Raw genomic sequence first — 17,871 nt, 5'->3', positions numbered from 1 at the left:
ATCAACGTCAAATCAGTATCCTGCTGCAAGATTCTTTACATATCCCCAGGCCAGGCCAGGAAGGGAAAATAAATAAGGCTTCTGATTGGAGTGATCTGATTTTACTTAAGAGATACAGCACGGAATAAGTCCTTCTGACCCATCCAGCCACATTACCCAGCAACCCACCTATTTAACACTAGCTTAATCACAAGACAATTAACCTGCTAACTGATACCTCTTTAGAATGTGGGTGGAAAGTGGCACACCTGAAGGAAACTCTCACACTCACGGGGCAAATGTACAAACTCCTGCTAGAAATGAACTTTGAACTCTGGAACACCCTGAGCTGGAATAGCATTGCACTAACCGCTACTCTACCGTGATGTTCCAAATTAGGCTTGAAATCTGTACGTCAACACACCTGATTGCCAAAATGGCCTTTCTTTGACAAAAAGTATACAGACTTGGACACCGAGACCTCATTTCTTCAAATTTACATTCAACCCGGTGGAGTGACCACTGTTCCTGTGGCTTTAATTCTCCAGCCCACTCAAACCATTCTGTAGGCTCTATACTGATGTCCCAAAGCTCAATGCAAGTTTAAGAAACAGTACCTCAGCTCCTGTCTCCCCCACTCAAGAGTGAATTCTACAACTTGAGTACAGTTTCTCTGGATCAAAATTGGTTATTTCTGCGAAACATCTATTAGCGACACTGGCTCAAGTTCTTACCCACCCCCCTCCCAAAATCAGAGTTACCTACCCTGTTAGTCATGACCTCAAACTCAAAACCTTTAACCTTTCCTCAATCATCTCACTAACTGCCCCCCCTCCTGATTATGCCATTGACCAAATACTTTATCCCCATGACAACCATGGCTTCACCTATCCACGGTAACTTCCATCTATTCTCCCTCATTTTCTCTGCAATTCAAAACTAACTAGTTCGCTCTTTTACAGTCTCTGACCCATAACATTAAGTTATTGTTCCACAAATTGGGCTCAACCTGCGGGGCCTCATTGATGCTTCATAAAGCCTCAGCTTTGCTTTACAGATCTTAAGAATAGTGAATGATGCAAATTTATTAATCAAGTCCTAGAAAGGGCAAGGTGGTGAGTAATGTGGGAAAGGCCTCGACCCACAGACACTGCCTGACCCGCTAAGATCCTCCAGTATCTTGTGTACTAGAGTAACTTGGGGCGGTGGTACACTACTTCCGCCAATTACACAGGGTTTGTGTCACACTCTTGCTAAAATGAGGGTGACCAATACTACACTGAGAGCTCTCGTCTCACTTTGAAAGGTCATGGGCCTGGGATCCTGAGAGTTAATGGGACTTCGGCGTTTATCCTTCACACCCCGGGAGGCTTTGAGCATATTCCCAAATCTTTTCATCCATCCAGCTGGTAATCTCTTCGAGTGATAAGTTATTCAAATTCTTATGTTGACCTTAAAAATCACTCATTAGCTGCTCTGATGAAGTCCTCTGATTCATTTCAGAGAGACAAGCATCACATCCAAATGACAAGGAGAACTTTCGGAGCATCCAATGACAAATGCAAAGTCAAAAGTTGGTTGAAACTTTTTATCTTAGCAAATACAATTTCTGGGAAAGTTTCGCATCCTGCTTTGATACCAGCAGGATACAAATCAGGAAGCTTGAACACAGGAGATTCTGCAGATGCTGGAAATCTAGAGGACACATATGAAATGCTGGAAGAACTCAGGCAGCATCAGGGCTGAAGGAGGAATCTGATATAAAAAGTGTTTTTGCCCATGGTCCACTCTTCTCTCCCAGGAGATTTCTTCTTCCGCCCTTTCCTTTTTTCTACCCATCACTTCCCAGCTTCTTACTTCATCTCCACCCACCTTCCCCGTCACCTGGTTACACCCATCACCTTCCAGCTTGCATTCCTTTCCCTCCTATCTTCTTATTCTGGCTCCTTTCTCTTTCCTATCCAGTCCTGATGAAAAGTCTTGGCCCTTTGTTCCTCTTCATAAATGCTTGACCTGCTGAGTTCCTCCAGTATTGTGTGTGCATTACTCAAGCTTGAACTATGCAGGAAAAGGACCCTCCATTTTTCTGTGCAAAGGTACACTATAACCTCATGAAATCTCTACTCCAATCTTATTTAAAAACTTGGTGCCCACAACAGCTCTTAACTGCTCTCAAGGACAAGTCTTAATATTGAATGCATGAGAGAGGTCATGAACACATGATCTTATGTTGCAAGAGCTGAGAACATGAAACATGTTACCCTGCATCCATGTTTTTCACTTCCACAGAAAATCAGCCAAAGGTTAAAAATGACAGGCTTGACCATAATCTCAAAGAAGTTCTCTTTATACAACTGACAACCCTCAAAATCTGAAGATTTTGCAGCCCTCATTTCACTGTTCGCTCAGAACTTCCAATCCATTAGCATACTGCAGTTAGTTGCACTAGGATTGTTTTTGAGAACAGTACGCAAGCAGATTGCCTTTGATAGGAAAATCCTACAAAATGTCATGGATTCAGCCCGGTACATCATGGGTAAAGCCCTCCCAACCATTGAGCACATCTAGATGAAACACTGTCATAGGAAAGCAGCATCCGCTATCAGAGATCCTCACCACCCAGGCCATGGTCGTTTCTTACTGCTGTCATCTGGCAGAAGACACAAGTGCCTCAGGACTCACGCCACCACATCCAGGAACAGTTACTACTCCTCAGCCAATTGGCCCTTGAATGAAAGGGGATAACTACACCATCTTGCCCATCCATTGAGATGTTCCAACAACCAATTACCTCACTTTAAGGACCATCTTGTTATTTCATGTTTTCATTATTTATTGCTATTTACTTATATAGTTTGTCTTCTGCACTCTGGCAAATCTTTCATTAATTCTGTAGATTTTCTGAGTATGCCTACAAAAATGAATCTCAGGGCTGCATGTGATGACATGTACGTACTTTAAACTTTGCACCAAGTCAGAAACACATTTTCTAGCACTGCCTACATTACATCACTACATTCACTTGCTATAATTAATTTCATTGTTTACCCTATCACTACCCATAGTTAAAATAATGAAGTGTATACAGTATCCAATCATACACAGATACCACAAAACATTATAACTAGCTTGAAAATGTGTGGGAGAACTTGCACGTCAGATTTCGGTAGACTAGCAACCCCTGGATAGGAAAACTAGTAAGTCAACTCACAGCAATACCAAATAAAAACTGACAGATCTGCAGAAAGAGGGCACACTGGGGGTTAGAAACTGCTGAGGTCTCTCCCCCCGACCCCCATTTGCGACATTAACAGGAGAACAGCAAACTAAGGGCTCAGCATTGCTAAGGATTCCTACCACCTATCCCACAACCTCTATGACCCTCTACACATCAAGGAGGGACAGAAGCATCAGGACTAGGATTACCAGACAGGGCAGCAGTTTCTTCCCTCGGGCTGTAAGATGAATGAACACCAGCAGAGCAAGCTGTTTACCTGTGCTGCGCACTACATGCATTTTAGATTATTTTATTAAATAATTTAATGTAACATTTTGTTTTATGTGCTGTGTTCGATATGTTTTGTGGGTGCACGTGGTCTGGAGGAATATTTTGCTTGGTTATATGCATATACAGTCATATGACAATAAACTAGGGAAAAGGGTCTTGTGGTTTAATAAAAGAGGCAGTCAGGCCATTCAGCCCACTGGGTCTGCTCCATCATTCTATCATGGATGATTTATTTCCCTTCTCATCCCCATTCTTTTGCCTCCTCACTGTAACCTTTTACAACTTTAATAATCAAGAACCTATCAACCTCCACTTTAAATATACCCAATGACTTGGCCTCATGTGAGACAATAAATTCCACCTTCTGACTAAAGGAAGTCCTCTTCCAAAGGGATATCCTTGTATTCGGAGGCTGTGCCCTCTTGTCTCACTGAGACTCCCCTACTACAGGAAATATCCTCTCCAAGTTCCATGATCTCAGCCTTTCAATATTTGATAGGCCTCAATGAGATTCACCCCCCTCCCCATTCCTCAGAATGTCCGTGAGTACAAGCCCACAGCCATTAAATAATCCTCATATGCTAACCCTTTCATTCCTAGGATAATTCCCTAAACCTCCTTGGGCCCTCTCCAATACCAGCACATTCTTAGATAAGTGCAAAAATTGCTCATAAAAGTGTCTTCTGACTAAAGCCTTAAAATGCCTCAGCATTACGTCCTGTCTTTTATATTGTCATCCTCTCAAAATGAATGCCAACACTGTATTTACCTTCCTTACCACTGACTCAACCTGCAAGTTCGATGCTCTCAAAGAATCTGCCAGCAAAAGGTGGAGCTTACAGTTTGTTTTTCAATTTAGGACTCTGAATTTGAACAACCAATAGCATTGTCTGTAATCTGGCTTTAAAACCAAAGGTAGTGGTTGCATAAGTGACTGAAAATATACACAGAACACCAGCACTGGTGAAGATCATGTGATGTGGCAAGGTTGGTATTTATTGCTATCCCAAGTGGCCCCTCCAAAAAAAAAGTAGTGAGCTACCTTTTTAATCTAGTGTCTTGTGCTATTGACACAATTTAGAAGCTCGATTAGTTCGTGGGCAGTTCCACATCAACCAGATGGCTGTGGGTCTGAAGTCACTACAAGCCAAGATGGCATTGTTCCTTCCTTGAAGAATATTAGCAAACCAAATAGGAATTTTCTGACAATCCTGTTGTTTCATGACCACCATAACTGATGCAATCGTTTTCATTTCCACATCATTTAATTCATTAACTTGGATCTGCAGCTGCTGTGATGAGATTTGAACTCTAGACATCAGATCATTAGTCCACACATCTGGACTGCATCCAGTGCAATAACTATGCACCACCCAATTACACCAATCTTCATCGGCAGAAATCAACAGATAAAAAGGAGGGATGAGACCACAGAGGAATTGGAACAATTTCCTTTTCAAATCCCTATGCATATCAGTTATCCTACAAGGGATCCAATCACCTTGAACAGGGAGTTTCTAAGGAACACCATTACCTGTTACAACAACCTACAAAATCTCCAAATTGGTCACCAGAGAAAATTTAAACTGTGCTATAAATCAGCTCCAGCACTAACTACTGTGAATGTATTTTATTTTTGGCACTGTTGAACAACTTACAAATCAGGTTTTAATAAAAGTACAACATGCTGTTCTTTGATGCGTCACTGCACACCTCTATTTACAAGTCTGGCAGAAGGCCAAGCATCAAAGTCCCAAGAATACTTGCCTTTTAAAGCCACTGAGCTCCAGATTCAGGATCCCCTCCTTTAGCAAATACTTAACCGGCTTTTATTTGCCCATCCATCATTATTCAATCCACTGGAACAGCAAAGCTGCCAAAAACTCAAGAGACTGACATGGTTGCATCTTTCAGTTATACTCTATCCAAAGCAAACAGCAGCATGTTCAAAAAGTTAGCATAACTCCCCTTTAAACTTCCAAAAATAGTTGACTCTTGACCAATGAAATATTTTCCAAATAAGGAAAAAAGTGCTTAGAGTTTAAGGATGCAAAAGAAAACTTAGGAATTGCTTTAATACAAGGCAGAAATCTACCCACATGTTCTTCTTTCTTTTTCTAAGTCCAAAGAATGTTGTTTGGGGGAGTGGGAATAGAAGATCTCACTGAAATCTATCAAATACTAGAAGGCCTAGAGTGGATGTGGAAAGGATGTTCCCTATAAGGGGAAGTCTAGGACCAGCAGGCACAGAATCAGAATACAAAAGGCGTCTCTTTACAACAGAGTGGTGAATCTGTGGAATTTACTGCACAGGTGACTGGGGAGACCAAGTCATTGGGTACATTTAAAGCAGAGGTTGATAGGTTCTTGATTAGTAAGGACATCAAAGGTTATGGAAGAAGGCAGAGGAGACTCTCTGGGCAGAGTGACCCAGTTCTGCTCCCATGTTTAAAGGTCTTATCCAATTGTTGGCATCCATTCTGGCACCTTTCTATGTCGAGAGTTTGAAGCAAGAGATATTTTGCCCTCAGTATCTTGTATGGGGTCCAACTGTTCTCTCACCCTTAAGGTCCAATTATATTCAATTGGGCAAAAAAAGAAAAACGGCAAATACTCTGCATCATTTTGCACTGAGGCAAACTTGGATGAGGTACATAATCAACAGGACCTTGAAGCTCCAGGTTCAATGCTAGATGAATAAGCCAGCATCCTATGAGCACCATCACTGCCAAGTACACATCTTCCTGACATGGGCATGCATTTATCTTTTTATTGGTACAAAATCCTGGAAATTATCCAAAAACCTCCTTAGCAGATGATAGCAGTGAAGGCCACTGCAGATGTTCTATGTAAATATAGAAATTCAAGACCCAAACATCACTCCTCTTGGCTTTGATATTCGTCAGAGGCACTTGTGACATCAACAGGTTTGGGTGGTCAGCAGGTCAATGTGCACATCTTTAGCATTCATTTTGGAAGGACTAGAATATAAAAGCAAGGGTATAATGCTGAGGATTTACAAGGCATAGGTCAAACCACATTTGCAGCATTGTGAGCAATTTTTTGGTCCCATATCTAACAAAGGATGTGCTGACATTGGAAAGGATCCAGAGGAAGCTTACAAGAACATATGAGGAGCGTTTGAAGGCTCTGGGCCTCTACATGCTGGAGTTTAGATAAATACTGGAGGGTCTCATTGAGACATACCAAGTATTTAAAAGCTTGGACAAAGTGGATGCTCGCAGAATGTTTACAATAGTGGGAGAGTCTAGGACTAGAGGGCACAGCCTCGATAGATGGATGCCCCTTTAGAAGAGAAATGAAGAGGAATTTCTTTAGCTATGGGATGGTAAATCTGTGGAATTCATTGCCATGTGCGACTCTGGAGGCCAAGCCTCTGGGTACATTTAAAGCAGAGGTTGATAGGCTCTCGATTAGGAAGGGCGAAGGTTACACGAAGGCAGGAGAACGGGTTTGAGAGGGATAATAAATCCGTCATGCACTACTATCTACCATTACTTCTCACTGGGTGGGCCTACCTTCCAGATCATAATCAGCATTCCATTGCCACCCATCCTGTAGCACTTTTCTCACATCCTGACTCAATTCATTTTAAATATCATACATTGAAACTGCAGCTCAAAAGAATCTCACTTCAAGTAAAATTTATAACTAGTGGGGTCAAAAATTTTATGCCCAGTTTTAAAACCACCGCAGCATCTCAGCAAACTCACCATCCAATGACAATCCTATCAATGGTATTTCATATTATACCCACAGTCAACCTCACACTCATTATCTTGCACATTTTGCCCTTAGAAGGAATTCTGTCATACTAAATATTCAAGTGAATAGCAAATCAGTGAGGATATCTTCATCCAACTTCACTTGCCCCATCACTGAACTGTTCTCACAACCTATGGACTCACTTTCAAGGATTCTTCATCTTATGTTCTCAATATTTGTTGATTGTTTATTACCATTTTTTCTTTTGTATTTGCACATTGGTTGCTCGTCCACCCTCTCGGGTGCAGTCTTTCATTGATTCTATTATGGTTCTTGGATTTATTGAATATGCCCACAAGAAATCAAACCTCAGGATTTTATGTGGTGACATATGTACTTTGATAATACATTTATTTTTGAACTTTGAAGACAAGATGCTCCATTTCTGTAGCAGCAATCACTGGTCACAAGAGCATGCAATTTAGGTGTAGAAATAGCCAACACCTCAAGCCACTTGCAATATTTTGGAAGATTGTGCCAACCTGTTTATAATATCAAACACTCCATCTAACAGTGATGATTTTTCTTCAACCATCAAAAATCTATTCACTTCCACCTTAACAATAGTTAGAGGTGCTACTTTCACTGTCCTATTTGAAAGGCACCTAATCTTCCTAAAGAAAACGGTCTTGTCCCTAAAAAAAAACTTTTACATGGTGACCCCTGGTTCCAGATTCTCTCACAAGAGGAAACCTTTCCACATTCACCTAGTCAAAATTAATTAGGATCTTATACTTCAATTACCCTCACTCTAAATCCCAGGGAATGCAAGCCTAATCTTTCCTTACAAGTCAACCCACCCTTTCTAGGTATCAGTCTAGTAATTTTTGTCCAAACTGATGGCAACATATCAGCCTCCTTTCTTAAATAAGGAAACTAATACGGTACAGTGCATTTAAGATAGGGTGGCACCAAACTCAAGGCAACTGAAGTACAACCAACCAGTAGATCAGAAAACAGTAAAAGGACAACTTGGGAAGACGTCTTTTTTTCACTTGGGTTTGGGCAAAAAAGGTATCCAATTAACCTGCTCCATCTTAAATGGCTCAGTTCATCAACAATATGACAGGGCTGCCAGACAAAGTCTAATTAAATAGACAATCCAAACAAATAGAACAGGAATATCCAAATATTTTGTCTTCTGCCAATTAGTACTACACTCTGAAAACACTCATGAAAGTTTATATGATGATACTATTAATATGCCTGGATTTCAACCTGCCAACACCAAGTGATGCTGATGCTCCAATTGAATATTTGGATACCAATGAAGTAATAACATTAAGAACAGACCTTTCCAAACTCCTGGGCAGAAAATTCAAACAGCAACCTAGCTTGTAGGAAATACAAGCTAGGTTGTACAAGAACAGAGCTGCTGTAGTTTACAGCCAAGACTCACACGGCGCTTACAAGCCAAGACCAGAGGTAGAAGGTGATAATCTCACTAGATTGGTGGAGTGAAACAAGGTTCATGGCAGAATTCCTGATCAATCCAAAGCTGAATATATTACAGGGACACATGCAAAATGCTGGAGGAACTCAGGTCAAGCAACATCTATGGAGGGGAAATAAACAGTTGATGCTTTGGGAACTTCATCTGGATTGTGTTTAAAATACAGTCATCTTGTTCATCAAGCCTAACTGCAACTCTAACAAAACCAAGGTGGTACATTAGTGAAGAGCTTGAGAAGATTTGGTATATTACCAAAGACTCCTGCAAATCTCCATGACGTACAGTTGGGAGTATTCTGACTGATTGCATCACAGCCTGGTGTACGGGCACCAATGCACAGGATCTCAAGAGGCTACAGAGGGTTTTTGACTCAGTCAGCTCCACCACAAGCACAACCCTCCCCATCACGGAGAACATCTTCGAAAGGCAGCTACTTCAGAATTCAGTATCTGCCACTAAGCACTATCATCAATAAGATGGTGCAAGACCCTCAATCAATGATTCATAACCAGCTTCCCGCCCCCCCCCCCCCCCCCCCCACCATCAGATTTCTGAACAACCCATGAACACTCATTTTCAGAATCAGGTTTAGTATCACTGGCATATGCCATGAAATTTGTTATGTGGCAGCAGTATATTGCAATACATAATTCTAAAAACCAGTTACAGTAAATCTATCCATTAAAAAAGTTAAATTAGTGCAAAAAGAAATAAAGTAGTAACGTAGTGCTCATGGGTTCAATGTCCATTCAGAAATTTAATGGCCGATGGGAAGAAGCTGTTTCTGACATTGAATAGGTGCCTTCAGGCTCCTGTACCTCATTCCTGATGGTAGCAAGAAGAGGGCATGTCCTGGGTAATGGGAGTTATTGCACTGTTTTTTGGGAATTATAGTAATTTTAATGTCTTTGCACTGAACTGCTGGTGCAAAACGACAAACTTCACACAATTCAATGTTAATAATCTGACTCGGAAATGCCTGTAATGCAAGGTCTCCAACCTTTTTTAATGCCATGGACCACTACCATTTTCCGAGGGGCCCCGTGGACCCGTGTGGGAACGCCTGCAATAAATGTGTTCGCACAGAAATAGCCCCAATCTAGAAAGCATCTAGTCAGATCTGAAGATGAACACTAGATTTCTGGAGACTGCTTGTAGAATACTTTTTAAAATTTATTGCTTTACCCCTACAGAAGGGCTGAACAATAGAAATAACTTTGCTCTGCTGCATGATAAAGTGTAAATGAGAAAAGAGCATTACAGAGCAAGGAGTAATATCAAAAAACCTCACTCACTATACTCCCATTACTGACAATGCACTTGTACTTCTGGTTATAATACATTCTTACAATAACAGGCAGTGAAACGTTTATCTTTAAATCACGAAACTACTGGTGCACAGAAAAATGTTCTACAAACTTGCTTGGCATTCTTCAGCCATTATCTACAACAGTAATCTCTATGCTTGATCAAGACTGTTTAAAATATCATGCTAACTAATTAACATCCCTTGGAGAAAGGGAGGGGAAGATATCGCCCATCATCAGAATAGTTTAGATACGCTTTAATTGACATTGACTATCACCTTCTACTTTTAGTCCCACCTCCCCTCCTCTGCCATCTTCCATCTGCCCCTCATCTCCTCCCCATCTGCTTCCATCTACCACCTACCAGCCTCTGTACAGCCCTATCCCACCTCTAGTAGACTGGTTCTCTTTTGTGTCTCCCTTAGTCGTAACGCAGGGTCTTCACCCAAAACAACAACTTGCACCTTTTGCTTGACCTGCTGAGTTCTCCCAGCATTGTGCTTTCATTCTAGATTTCAGCATCTGCATGTCATCATCTTGGCTCATTCGCATTCATCACACTGGGGATTACCTGTGTTATTCACAGCCCCATGGCATAATTTTAGTTTTCTGTGACAATGGGACAGTTTCCTTAACGCTTAGTACAAGGAAAATTTGGGCACAATTGGCATTTCTTTATTGGCCTATGATTAATCTGTGGAAATAGTTCTGCAATAATATTTAGAATAACAATATTATTCTAAAAATACGGACAAACCCAAGCAATATTGCTGCCAGCAACTAGAGGACTGAATAGCAGGGATCAACACAAGCAATTATTATTACAGCAAGGTTATTATACGGACAACTTTATTACTTTTAATCAGATGAACACATTGCTAGTTTTTAAAAATTGTTTTTTGCCTTACTATGAGGTGTTATGAAGTGACCATAAAGACATTACTGCTCTAAGCAACTGGAAGAAGGTGGTCACGTACTTACCATGACATAATGCCGCTGCATCTCTGTCTTTTCACTGGCCAGCTTCTCACATTCCAGCTTGAGACTTGCAAACAAGGAAAGCAATGTCAGAACACATTTCAAATGGCTTTTCCACCCAGTACACAATCGGTAATCAATCCCACTCACCTCCCCACCAAGGCACATCAGATCCGGCACTCAGAAGTGCCGGCCACGGTTCAGTTGGTAACATTCACCCCTCAGGGTCAGAAGGCAATGCAACTCTAAAGACTCGAGCTCAAAAAAATCCCATGCTAAGATTTCAGTGCGGTACTGAAGCAGGATTGCAGTGCCGGAGTTGACACCATTCAGGAGCTCCACAGACTATTTTAAACAGTCCTCGCCAATATGCAATCTTCGTGGAAGTTTTCAGTGAATAATGTCATAATGTCACGCAGCACGAAGACAGCCCTGCAGTCCGAGTACACACTTGCTCATCAAACAGCCGTTTAACCAAGTCCACTTGATTTTCCACAAGTTCCCATCAACCATTTCCTCCCCCACCCACAGATTCTACCAATCACCGACATGCCAGAGGCAACTTACAGTGGCCTATTAACCTGCAAACCGACATGCCCTTGTGATGTGGGAGGAACCCAGAGCAGTCGGAGGAAACCCATGTGGCCACGAAGGAAGATATGCAGACTCCGTACAGACAGCCCGAGGTCAGGATCGAACCCAGGTCACACATTATCCACCACCCGCTTAAATGTCACTAACTTCCCACAGCCTGGAGCACCAGCTGCAGGCAGAGATCCCACAAGGGGAGGGGAGTCAGGGGACAAAAGTAGTACGTGGTTGTTTAGTACACAACATTGTGCTAAACTAATCCCTTCTGTTACACAATGCTATCCCTCCATTCTCTGCACTTTCAAGAGGTCGTACCAGATCCTCAGATGTCTTTATCATTTTTGCCTCCACTACCACACCTGGCAGCACATTCCAAGCACCCACCACTCGGTGTACAGAAACCTCTTGCCCCACATGTCTTTGAACTTATCCCCTCTCACCTTAAATGCACGTGCTCTGGTATTAAAATTCAGGCAGTGGGGGGTGGGGTAGGAGAGAGATACAGGCTGCCTACTACATAAGCTGCATACAACCCTACAAACTTGTCAGGTCTCACTTGAGCCTTCTCTACTTCAGAGAAAACAAACCCAAGTTTGTCCAATCTCTCCTTATAGCACATGCCCAATGAAGCAGTGGAGGCTTCCTCAGTAAATATTATTAAGACAAGGATGGATAGGTTTTTTCCATAGTAGGGAAATTAAGGGTTATGGGGGGCGGGGGGGGGGAGAAGGCAGTTAGGCGGAGATGAGTCCATGGACAGATCAGCCATGATCTTATTGAATGATGGAGCAGGCTCAATGGGCCAGATGGCCTACTTCCTGCTCCTATTTCTTATGTTCTTCTGCCCTCTAATCCAGGCAACATTTTGGTAAATCTCTTCTGCACCCTTTCCAAAGCCTCCACACCCTTCCTACAACTGCTTGACCAGAATTGAATACAGTACCCTGGATGTGGCTGAACTAGAGCTGCATAAAACTGCAGCACAACTTCCCAACTCAAACTCCATGCCTTGACTACTAAAAGGCAAGCATGCCCACACATTCTTTCAAACTGTGCAGCGACATTCAAGGAGCTACAGGAAGACCGAGAGTGGAATTAGGCTTCTAAGGGAGATTCTGAGCAAGAGCACAAGTTGTACGTATACATGCATGTACACACAGTCAAAGAATCTGTTTGAAGAACCATTTACACCAGTGTCTGGAACGAGTTTTGTTTTCTTCACCCCAGAGTCGATGGCTTCCCAAGTCAGGTTCCTAGGGATTCTCATTCAGATAGTACTCTCTAATATTAAAACAGAATCCCAAAAGGAAATTATCCTCAATACTTCAAGTTCCAAAATATTAAACAATTGACCACCTTAAGCCCAATCAATGGTAACTAGGTCACTGAGACACTCTGTGTTACCAGGGAAAGGCTGAGGAACCCATCATTGATGGACCTTGAAAAGGCAGCAAACCGTTGCATTCGAGTCTTGACAGTAAGTTTAAGAACCTCTATCCTAGACTACTAAAAAAGTTCTGATTGCCTAGAACAGATGTTCTTGAACTTTTGTTAGTGATTACTCAATAACTGGGCTTCACTCCTGCCTTCTGCTCACCAAAGTCTCCCAATATCCACTCTTATTTATTTTCTCCTTTCTCACACAGGACAGCAAATGGCCGATAGGGCCTGTTCCTGTGTTGTACTGTCCCGAATGGCGTAATTCTAATCAGTCTTCAATACCCCCTTTTGCATTTGAATCACTTGCAGACCCTAAATCGTACGGATTGGCAACAACATCTGCTGCATGATCTCCATCAGCACAGGTGCACCACGGGGTGTGTGCCTGGCCCCCTGTTCTACTCGCTTTACATTTATGACTCAGTGGCTAAGCAGAGCTACAATTCCACATTTGTTTGCTGATGACACCACTGTTACAGGCTGAAAAGGTGGTGATGAACCAGCAGATGGAAGGGAGACGGAAATCCGGCTGAGCGGTGCCACAACATAAACCTCTCACTCAATGTCAGCAAGACCAAAGGTTATTGACCAGGAGAAGGAAAATGGAGGTCCATGAGCCAATCCTTATTGGAGGATCAAGGGTGGAGAGGGTCAGCAACTTTAAATTCCTCAGTGGTATCATTACAGAGGACCTGTCCTGGGCCCAGCAAGCAAGTGCAATTATGAAAAAAAGCACAGCAGTGCCTCTGCTTCTCAGGAGTTTGTTAAGTTTCGGCATGGCATCCAAAACTTTGACAAACTTCTACAGATGTGTGGTGGAGAGTATATAGATGGCTGCATCACAGCCTGGTATCGAAACCCCAATGCCTTTGAACTGAAAATCCTACCAAAAAAAAAAAAGCAGTGGATATGGCCCAGTCCATCACAGGTGAAGCCTTCCAAACCACAGAGCACATCCACATGGAGCACTGTCACAGGAAGGCAGCATCTATCATCAGGGACCCACACCACCCAGGACATGCTCTCTTCTCATTGCTGCCATCAGGAACACGGTTCAGGAGCCTCAAGGCTTACACCACTGGGTTCAGGAACCCTCAACCATCAGGCTCCTAAACCAGAGGGAATAATTGCACTCATCACTCGCCCCATTACTGTACTGTTCCTAGAACTTATGGACTCATTTTGAAGGACTCTATCTCATGCTCTCGATATTTATTATTTATTCATTATTATTTCTTTGTGTATTTGCAGTGTCGTCTTTTGTACATTGGTCGTCCACTCTACTGGTGCGGTCTTTCACTGATTTCATTACAGTTATTGGATTTATTGAGCACGCCTGCAAGAAAATGAACCTCAAGAGATGAATATGGTGACATATGTACTTTAACATTAAATTTATTTTGAACTTTGAAATCTGCTATGTCATACAGTCTTAACTTGTTTCTTTAAGGCTTTCAGTTTGTTAAAATGTTCAATTTCTGTTGATGAACGAAATCAAAGCTACTACCATATTTTTAGCTGCAGAGGATACAGGATTTAAGGAAGCTGGCAAAAGGAGGGCATTTTACGCCGGACAAAGGGCAGCATTTTACAAATGAGAAACAGTTTCTATCACAATTTTCTAAACCGTAAACTGGACGTATGTTCAAGGGGTAGTGGGGAGAAGAGTCAGAATGAAGGAACAAGGCTGTTCGACTAATTGGACTGCTTTTGTGCTCAAAGATCCAGCACGAACCAATGGGACCAAATGACATCTCCACTGCCAAGATTTTAAGGAATTCAATATCATAAATGCAAGCTTGAAGCCATCTAATCATAACCAACATACATCTCATCTTCCTTTCATTTTTTGATGAAAATATACTCTACGTCCTCCACTAAATTAAAAAAAATAGTATTAATAATTAAATACTGCTTATTGGTTTACTCTAATGCAGGAGAAGCTAACAATGGTATAATGCACAAAGTTACTCAAGAATTGAGGACAAAAGGGTGGCTAATTCTGTGCTCTTCAGTCCTTTGTCTCTATCAGTGACTTCAATCGATGCCACGTGGTTTGCTCCCTTTCCTACTTGTCCCAGCTTTCAGGGCTAAAAAGGTTAATGAGGCTTCTTAGAAAGCTATTAAGTTTGGGCTGTTCAATAGAAGAAAATGGCAGGAACAGGTTGAATGAATACACTGCAAGCAGCAGCTTCCTATTAAAATTAAATCTTTTGATATCAGAATCTTGGGTTTTCTTTCTCCCCCCCCCCCCCCCCCATAAAATAAAAATTCAGGATTACTCGAGAAAGCAGCATACAGCTTCCCTACCATCTATTAGTAAATATGCATAGACAGAATGCAAAAAAGTGGGTTTAATTCTTCACCTGTGCTAAATTATTTTTGGTCTAGATGTTAAGAGGTGTCAAGGGAAGTATTAAGAGCATGTTTACATATATAAAGAGAGACAAGAGAACAAGGCCAATTTCCAACAGATTTGCTTTTCCGAGTGCATAGAAGCTTAAGATCAAAATGAGGGGGATTTTAAACAAATTGTTGAGTTTGATGTGCAATTTAACACCTTTGATATTGTGAGAAGAGTATTCAATGACTCACGCAGGGAGAGAGGAGAGTGAATCAACAGATATTGGAAATAACAGATACCTCTGTGCACAAACCCACGATGTCATGGCCCAGAGCTAAATAATAACTGCAGAAGAGAAAACAAAATGCAATTTTCCTTCCCTAAATGGAGCTTGTGTTATTCAAGAAAAAAAAATAGACAAGAATGTGGGAGTTAGCGGCCATTTTCATGCCACACAACTCAAGGACCAAATGTCATCTGCAAGACTTGACACTCCGGAATGGCGAAGCAGCCGCTATTTCTTGTGACACTGTTTAATGAATTCAGGTTTTTAGGTGTCACTTGTGTGCTCGAATTTTGAAGGCTGAGCAGCTTGTAAAGCAGCAAGCCCGCGGAGTGTTTAACCAAATGGCTTACACGTGACCCGTGCATCCGCAACGTACAACAAAAGCAAATACAAGGGGAAAGTGGGCATCAATCCCAAGGGACGGTGAAGGGTACAGAGGTGAAAAGCCAGCAGCAGCAGGCTGGCAAAACACACTGGGACAAAAACTACTTGCTATTAGGACAAAAGTCAAGGGAAAATACTCAGCGTCGGTTAAAGCATGGTCAAAACCAAATGAAGTTAATGTTAAACACAGGTTCTGCAGATGCTGGAAATCCAGATTAACACGCACAAAATACTGGAGGAACTCAACAGATCAGGCAGCATCGATGGAGAGGATGTTTTGGACAGAGGCCCATCAGAGACAATATTTCAGCTTCTAATACAGAGTCAGCTGACCAAAAAAAAAAATCACAAAAAACATTTTTCTCCCTCTCCAGAGATGCCAAGTAACCCCATAATCTTCTGCAGAATTTTACATCTATGGCTTTTTGCCTCTGTCCTTTGGTGTGAAGGTTCATTAAAAAAAAATCACTTGTGCATCATTTTACAAAGATGATGAATCATTACTAAATTATAGGGCAAGGGCTCGGATGTTTGAAACAGATCCATGTAGATACATGCTTCTGTATGCGATGTATCCATTAAGTCCAAAATCCTTTGAAAAGTGTTCTGCATCCAACTCCCCCTCCACAGCAACACCCAGCCAAAATAAATCTACCTGTAATAAAATGGATAGGTTCTACTGTTGCTTGCCGCTTAGACTATCAAATCTCAGCTTCATAAAAATCACAACTTTCTCTAAACTCTCATGGGTACATTCCATGTTTAAGGCATGGAATTAATTTGATTTTTCATCTGCTAAGCAATAGGACAATAGGGGAAAAATTGCTTAATTTACTCAAGGTAGCAGTCAAGTATCAATAACATCAGATTTCATGCTTTGGTTTCAAATATAGCTATTATTTGACTACTTATTACCAATGAACGGTTAGGGACAGGGCTAGCATTGGGAGTGGGGGTATTAGCCAAGATCAGAAGGAGATTGATGGAAAGGCCAGGTATGGAAACACCAATGCCCAGGAAAGTGATGGATACAGCCTAGTCCATCAAGTCCCAGTGAATCAAACCTGGATTCATCCTCTTTGCACAGAAGTGATGACTGAAGGACAAGGCCACTTCTTTCTCTGGTTTTGACATGGCTGCCAAATCCTAGGAATATTAATTGGAACGCCACTTACTTTTGCTAATCTCTGTGCAACCTACTCCCAGCTAAAGGTGGGAGTTGTGGTAGGGTTAGGGTTCAGGTAACCAGTCACCTGGCCTGAAAACTCACTTGGGCTATGTGCCATTTACCACACTCAACAGGGGATAAAGCAAGCAAAATGCCCTACCAGTAACAGCATCTGCAATTAAAATGTCCCCATCACCTGTAAAATAATCACTCATCACCTGTAGCCCATTGAATATTGTTTGGCAGTCAAGAGCTTACTCAACTATGTTTAGGAGGTAGGACACTTTCTTTGACCAAAGTACAAAACGTAGTGTTAGAATACTGATCTCCAAGATCACTGTGCAAGCAAGTAACAGATCTACTGAAACTCAACTACAGCAACCATCAAGTAGACTGGAGATGTAACCACAAATGATAACTCCATCCATCGGGAAAACCTCCAAGCATCACTGGGCACTGGTCTGGGAGTGAACCCCGGACAAGTTCACTGTAATATCCCAATCAGTAAAGCAGTACGTATAGATGACTATGCATCTCAAAGACTAGAAGACCATCTTTGCCAAATCACAAAGTTTAACTTCAGAAAACTTTAGAATTATTTTATTTAATTTTTTTTTATTATTTTTTTTTAAATCAACCGGTTTTAC

At 41.7% G+C, this 17,871-nt stretch overlaps 1 protein-coding gene across 3 annotated transcripts in view; it reads right to left on the bottom strand.

The window, feature by feature from the left end:
- The window catches only part of LOC140739784 (transducin-like enhancer protein 4), a 184,786-nt gene that overhangs the window by 149,280 nt on the left and 17,635 nt on the right, over positions 1-17,871 (bottom strand). For 2 of the 3 annotated variants that reach the window (XM_073068300.1, XM_073068301.1), the window contains exon 3: positions 11,015-11,078. The exons of the other annotated variant lie outside the window; for it this stretch is intronic. In XM_073068300.1, the coding sequence (XP_072924401.1) occupies positions 11,015-11,078 (64 nt within the window). The remainder of the gene's footprint in view (positions 1-11,014; positions 11,079-17,871) is intronic. 3 annotated transcript variants of the gene reach the window in all.

Source organism: Hemitrygon akajei, chromosome 16 (assembly GCF_048418815.1).
Source record: "Hemitrygon akajei chromosome 16, sHemAka1.3, whole genome shotgun sequence".
NCBI lineage: Eukaryota > Metazoa > Chordata > Chondrichthyes > Myliobatiformes > Dasyatidae > Hemitrygon > Hemitrygon akajei.
The sequence above is the reverse complement of the archived record's forward strand: the minus strand, read 5'-3'. Positions and strand labels throughout refer to the sequence as shown.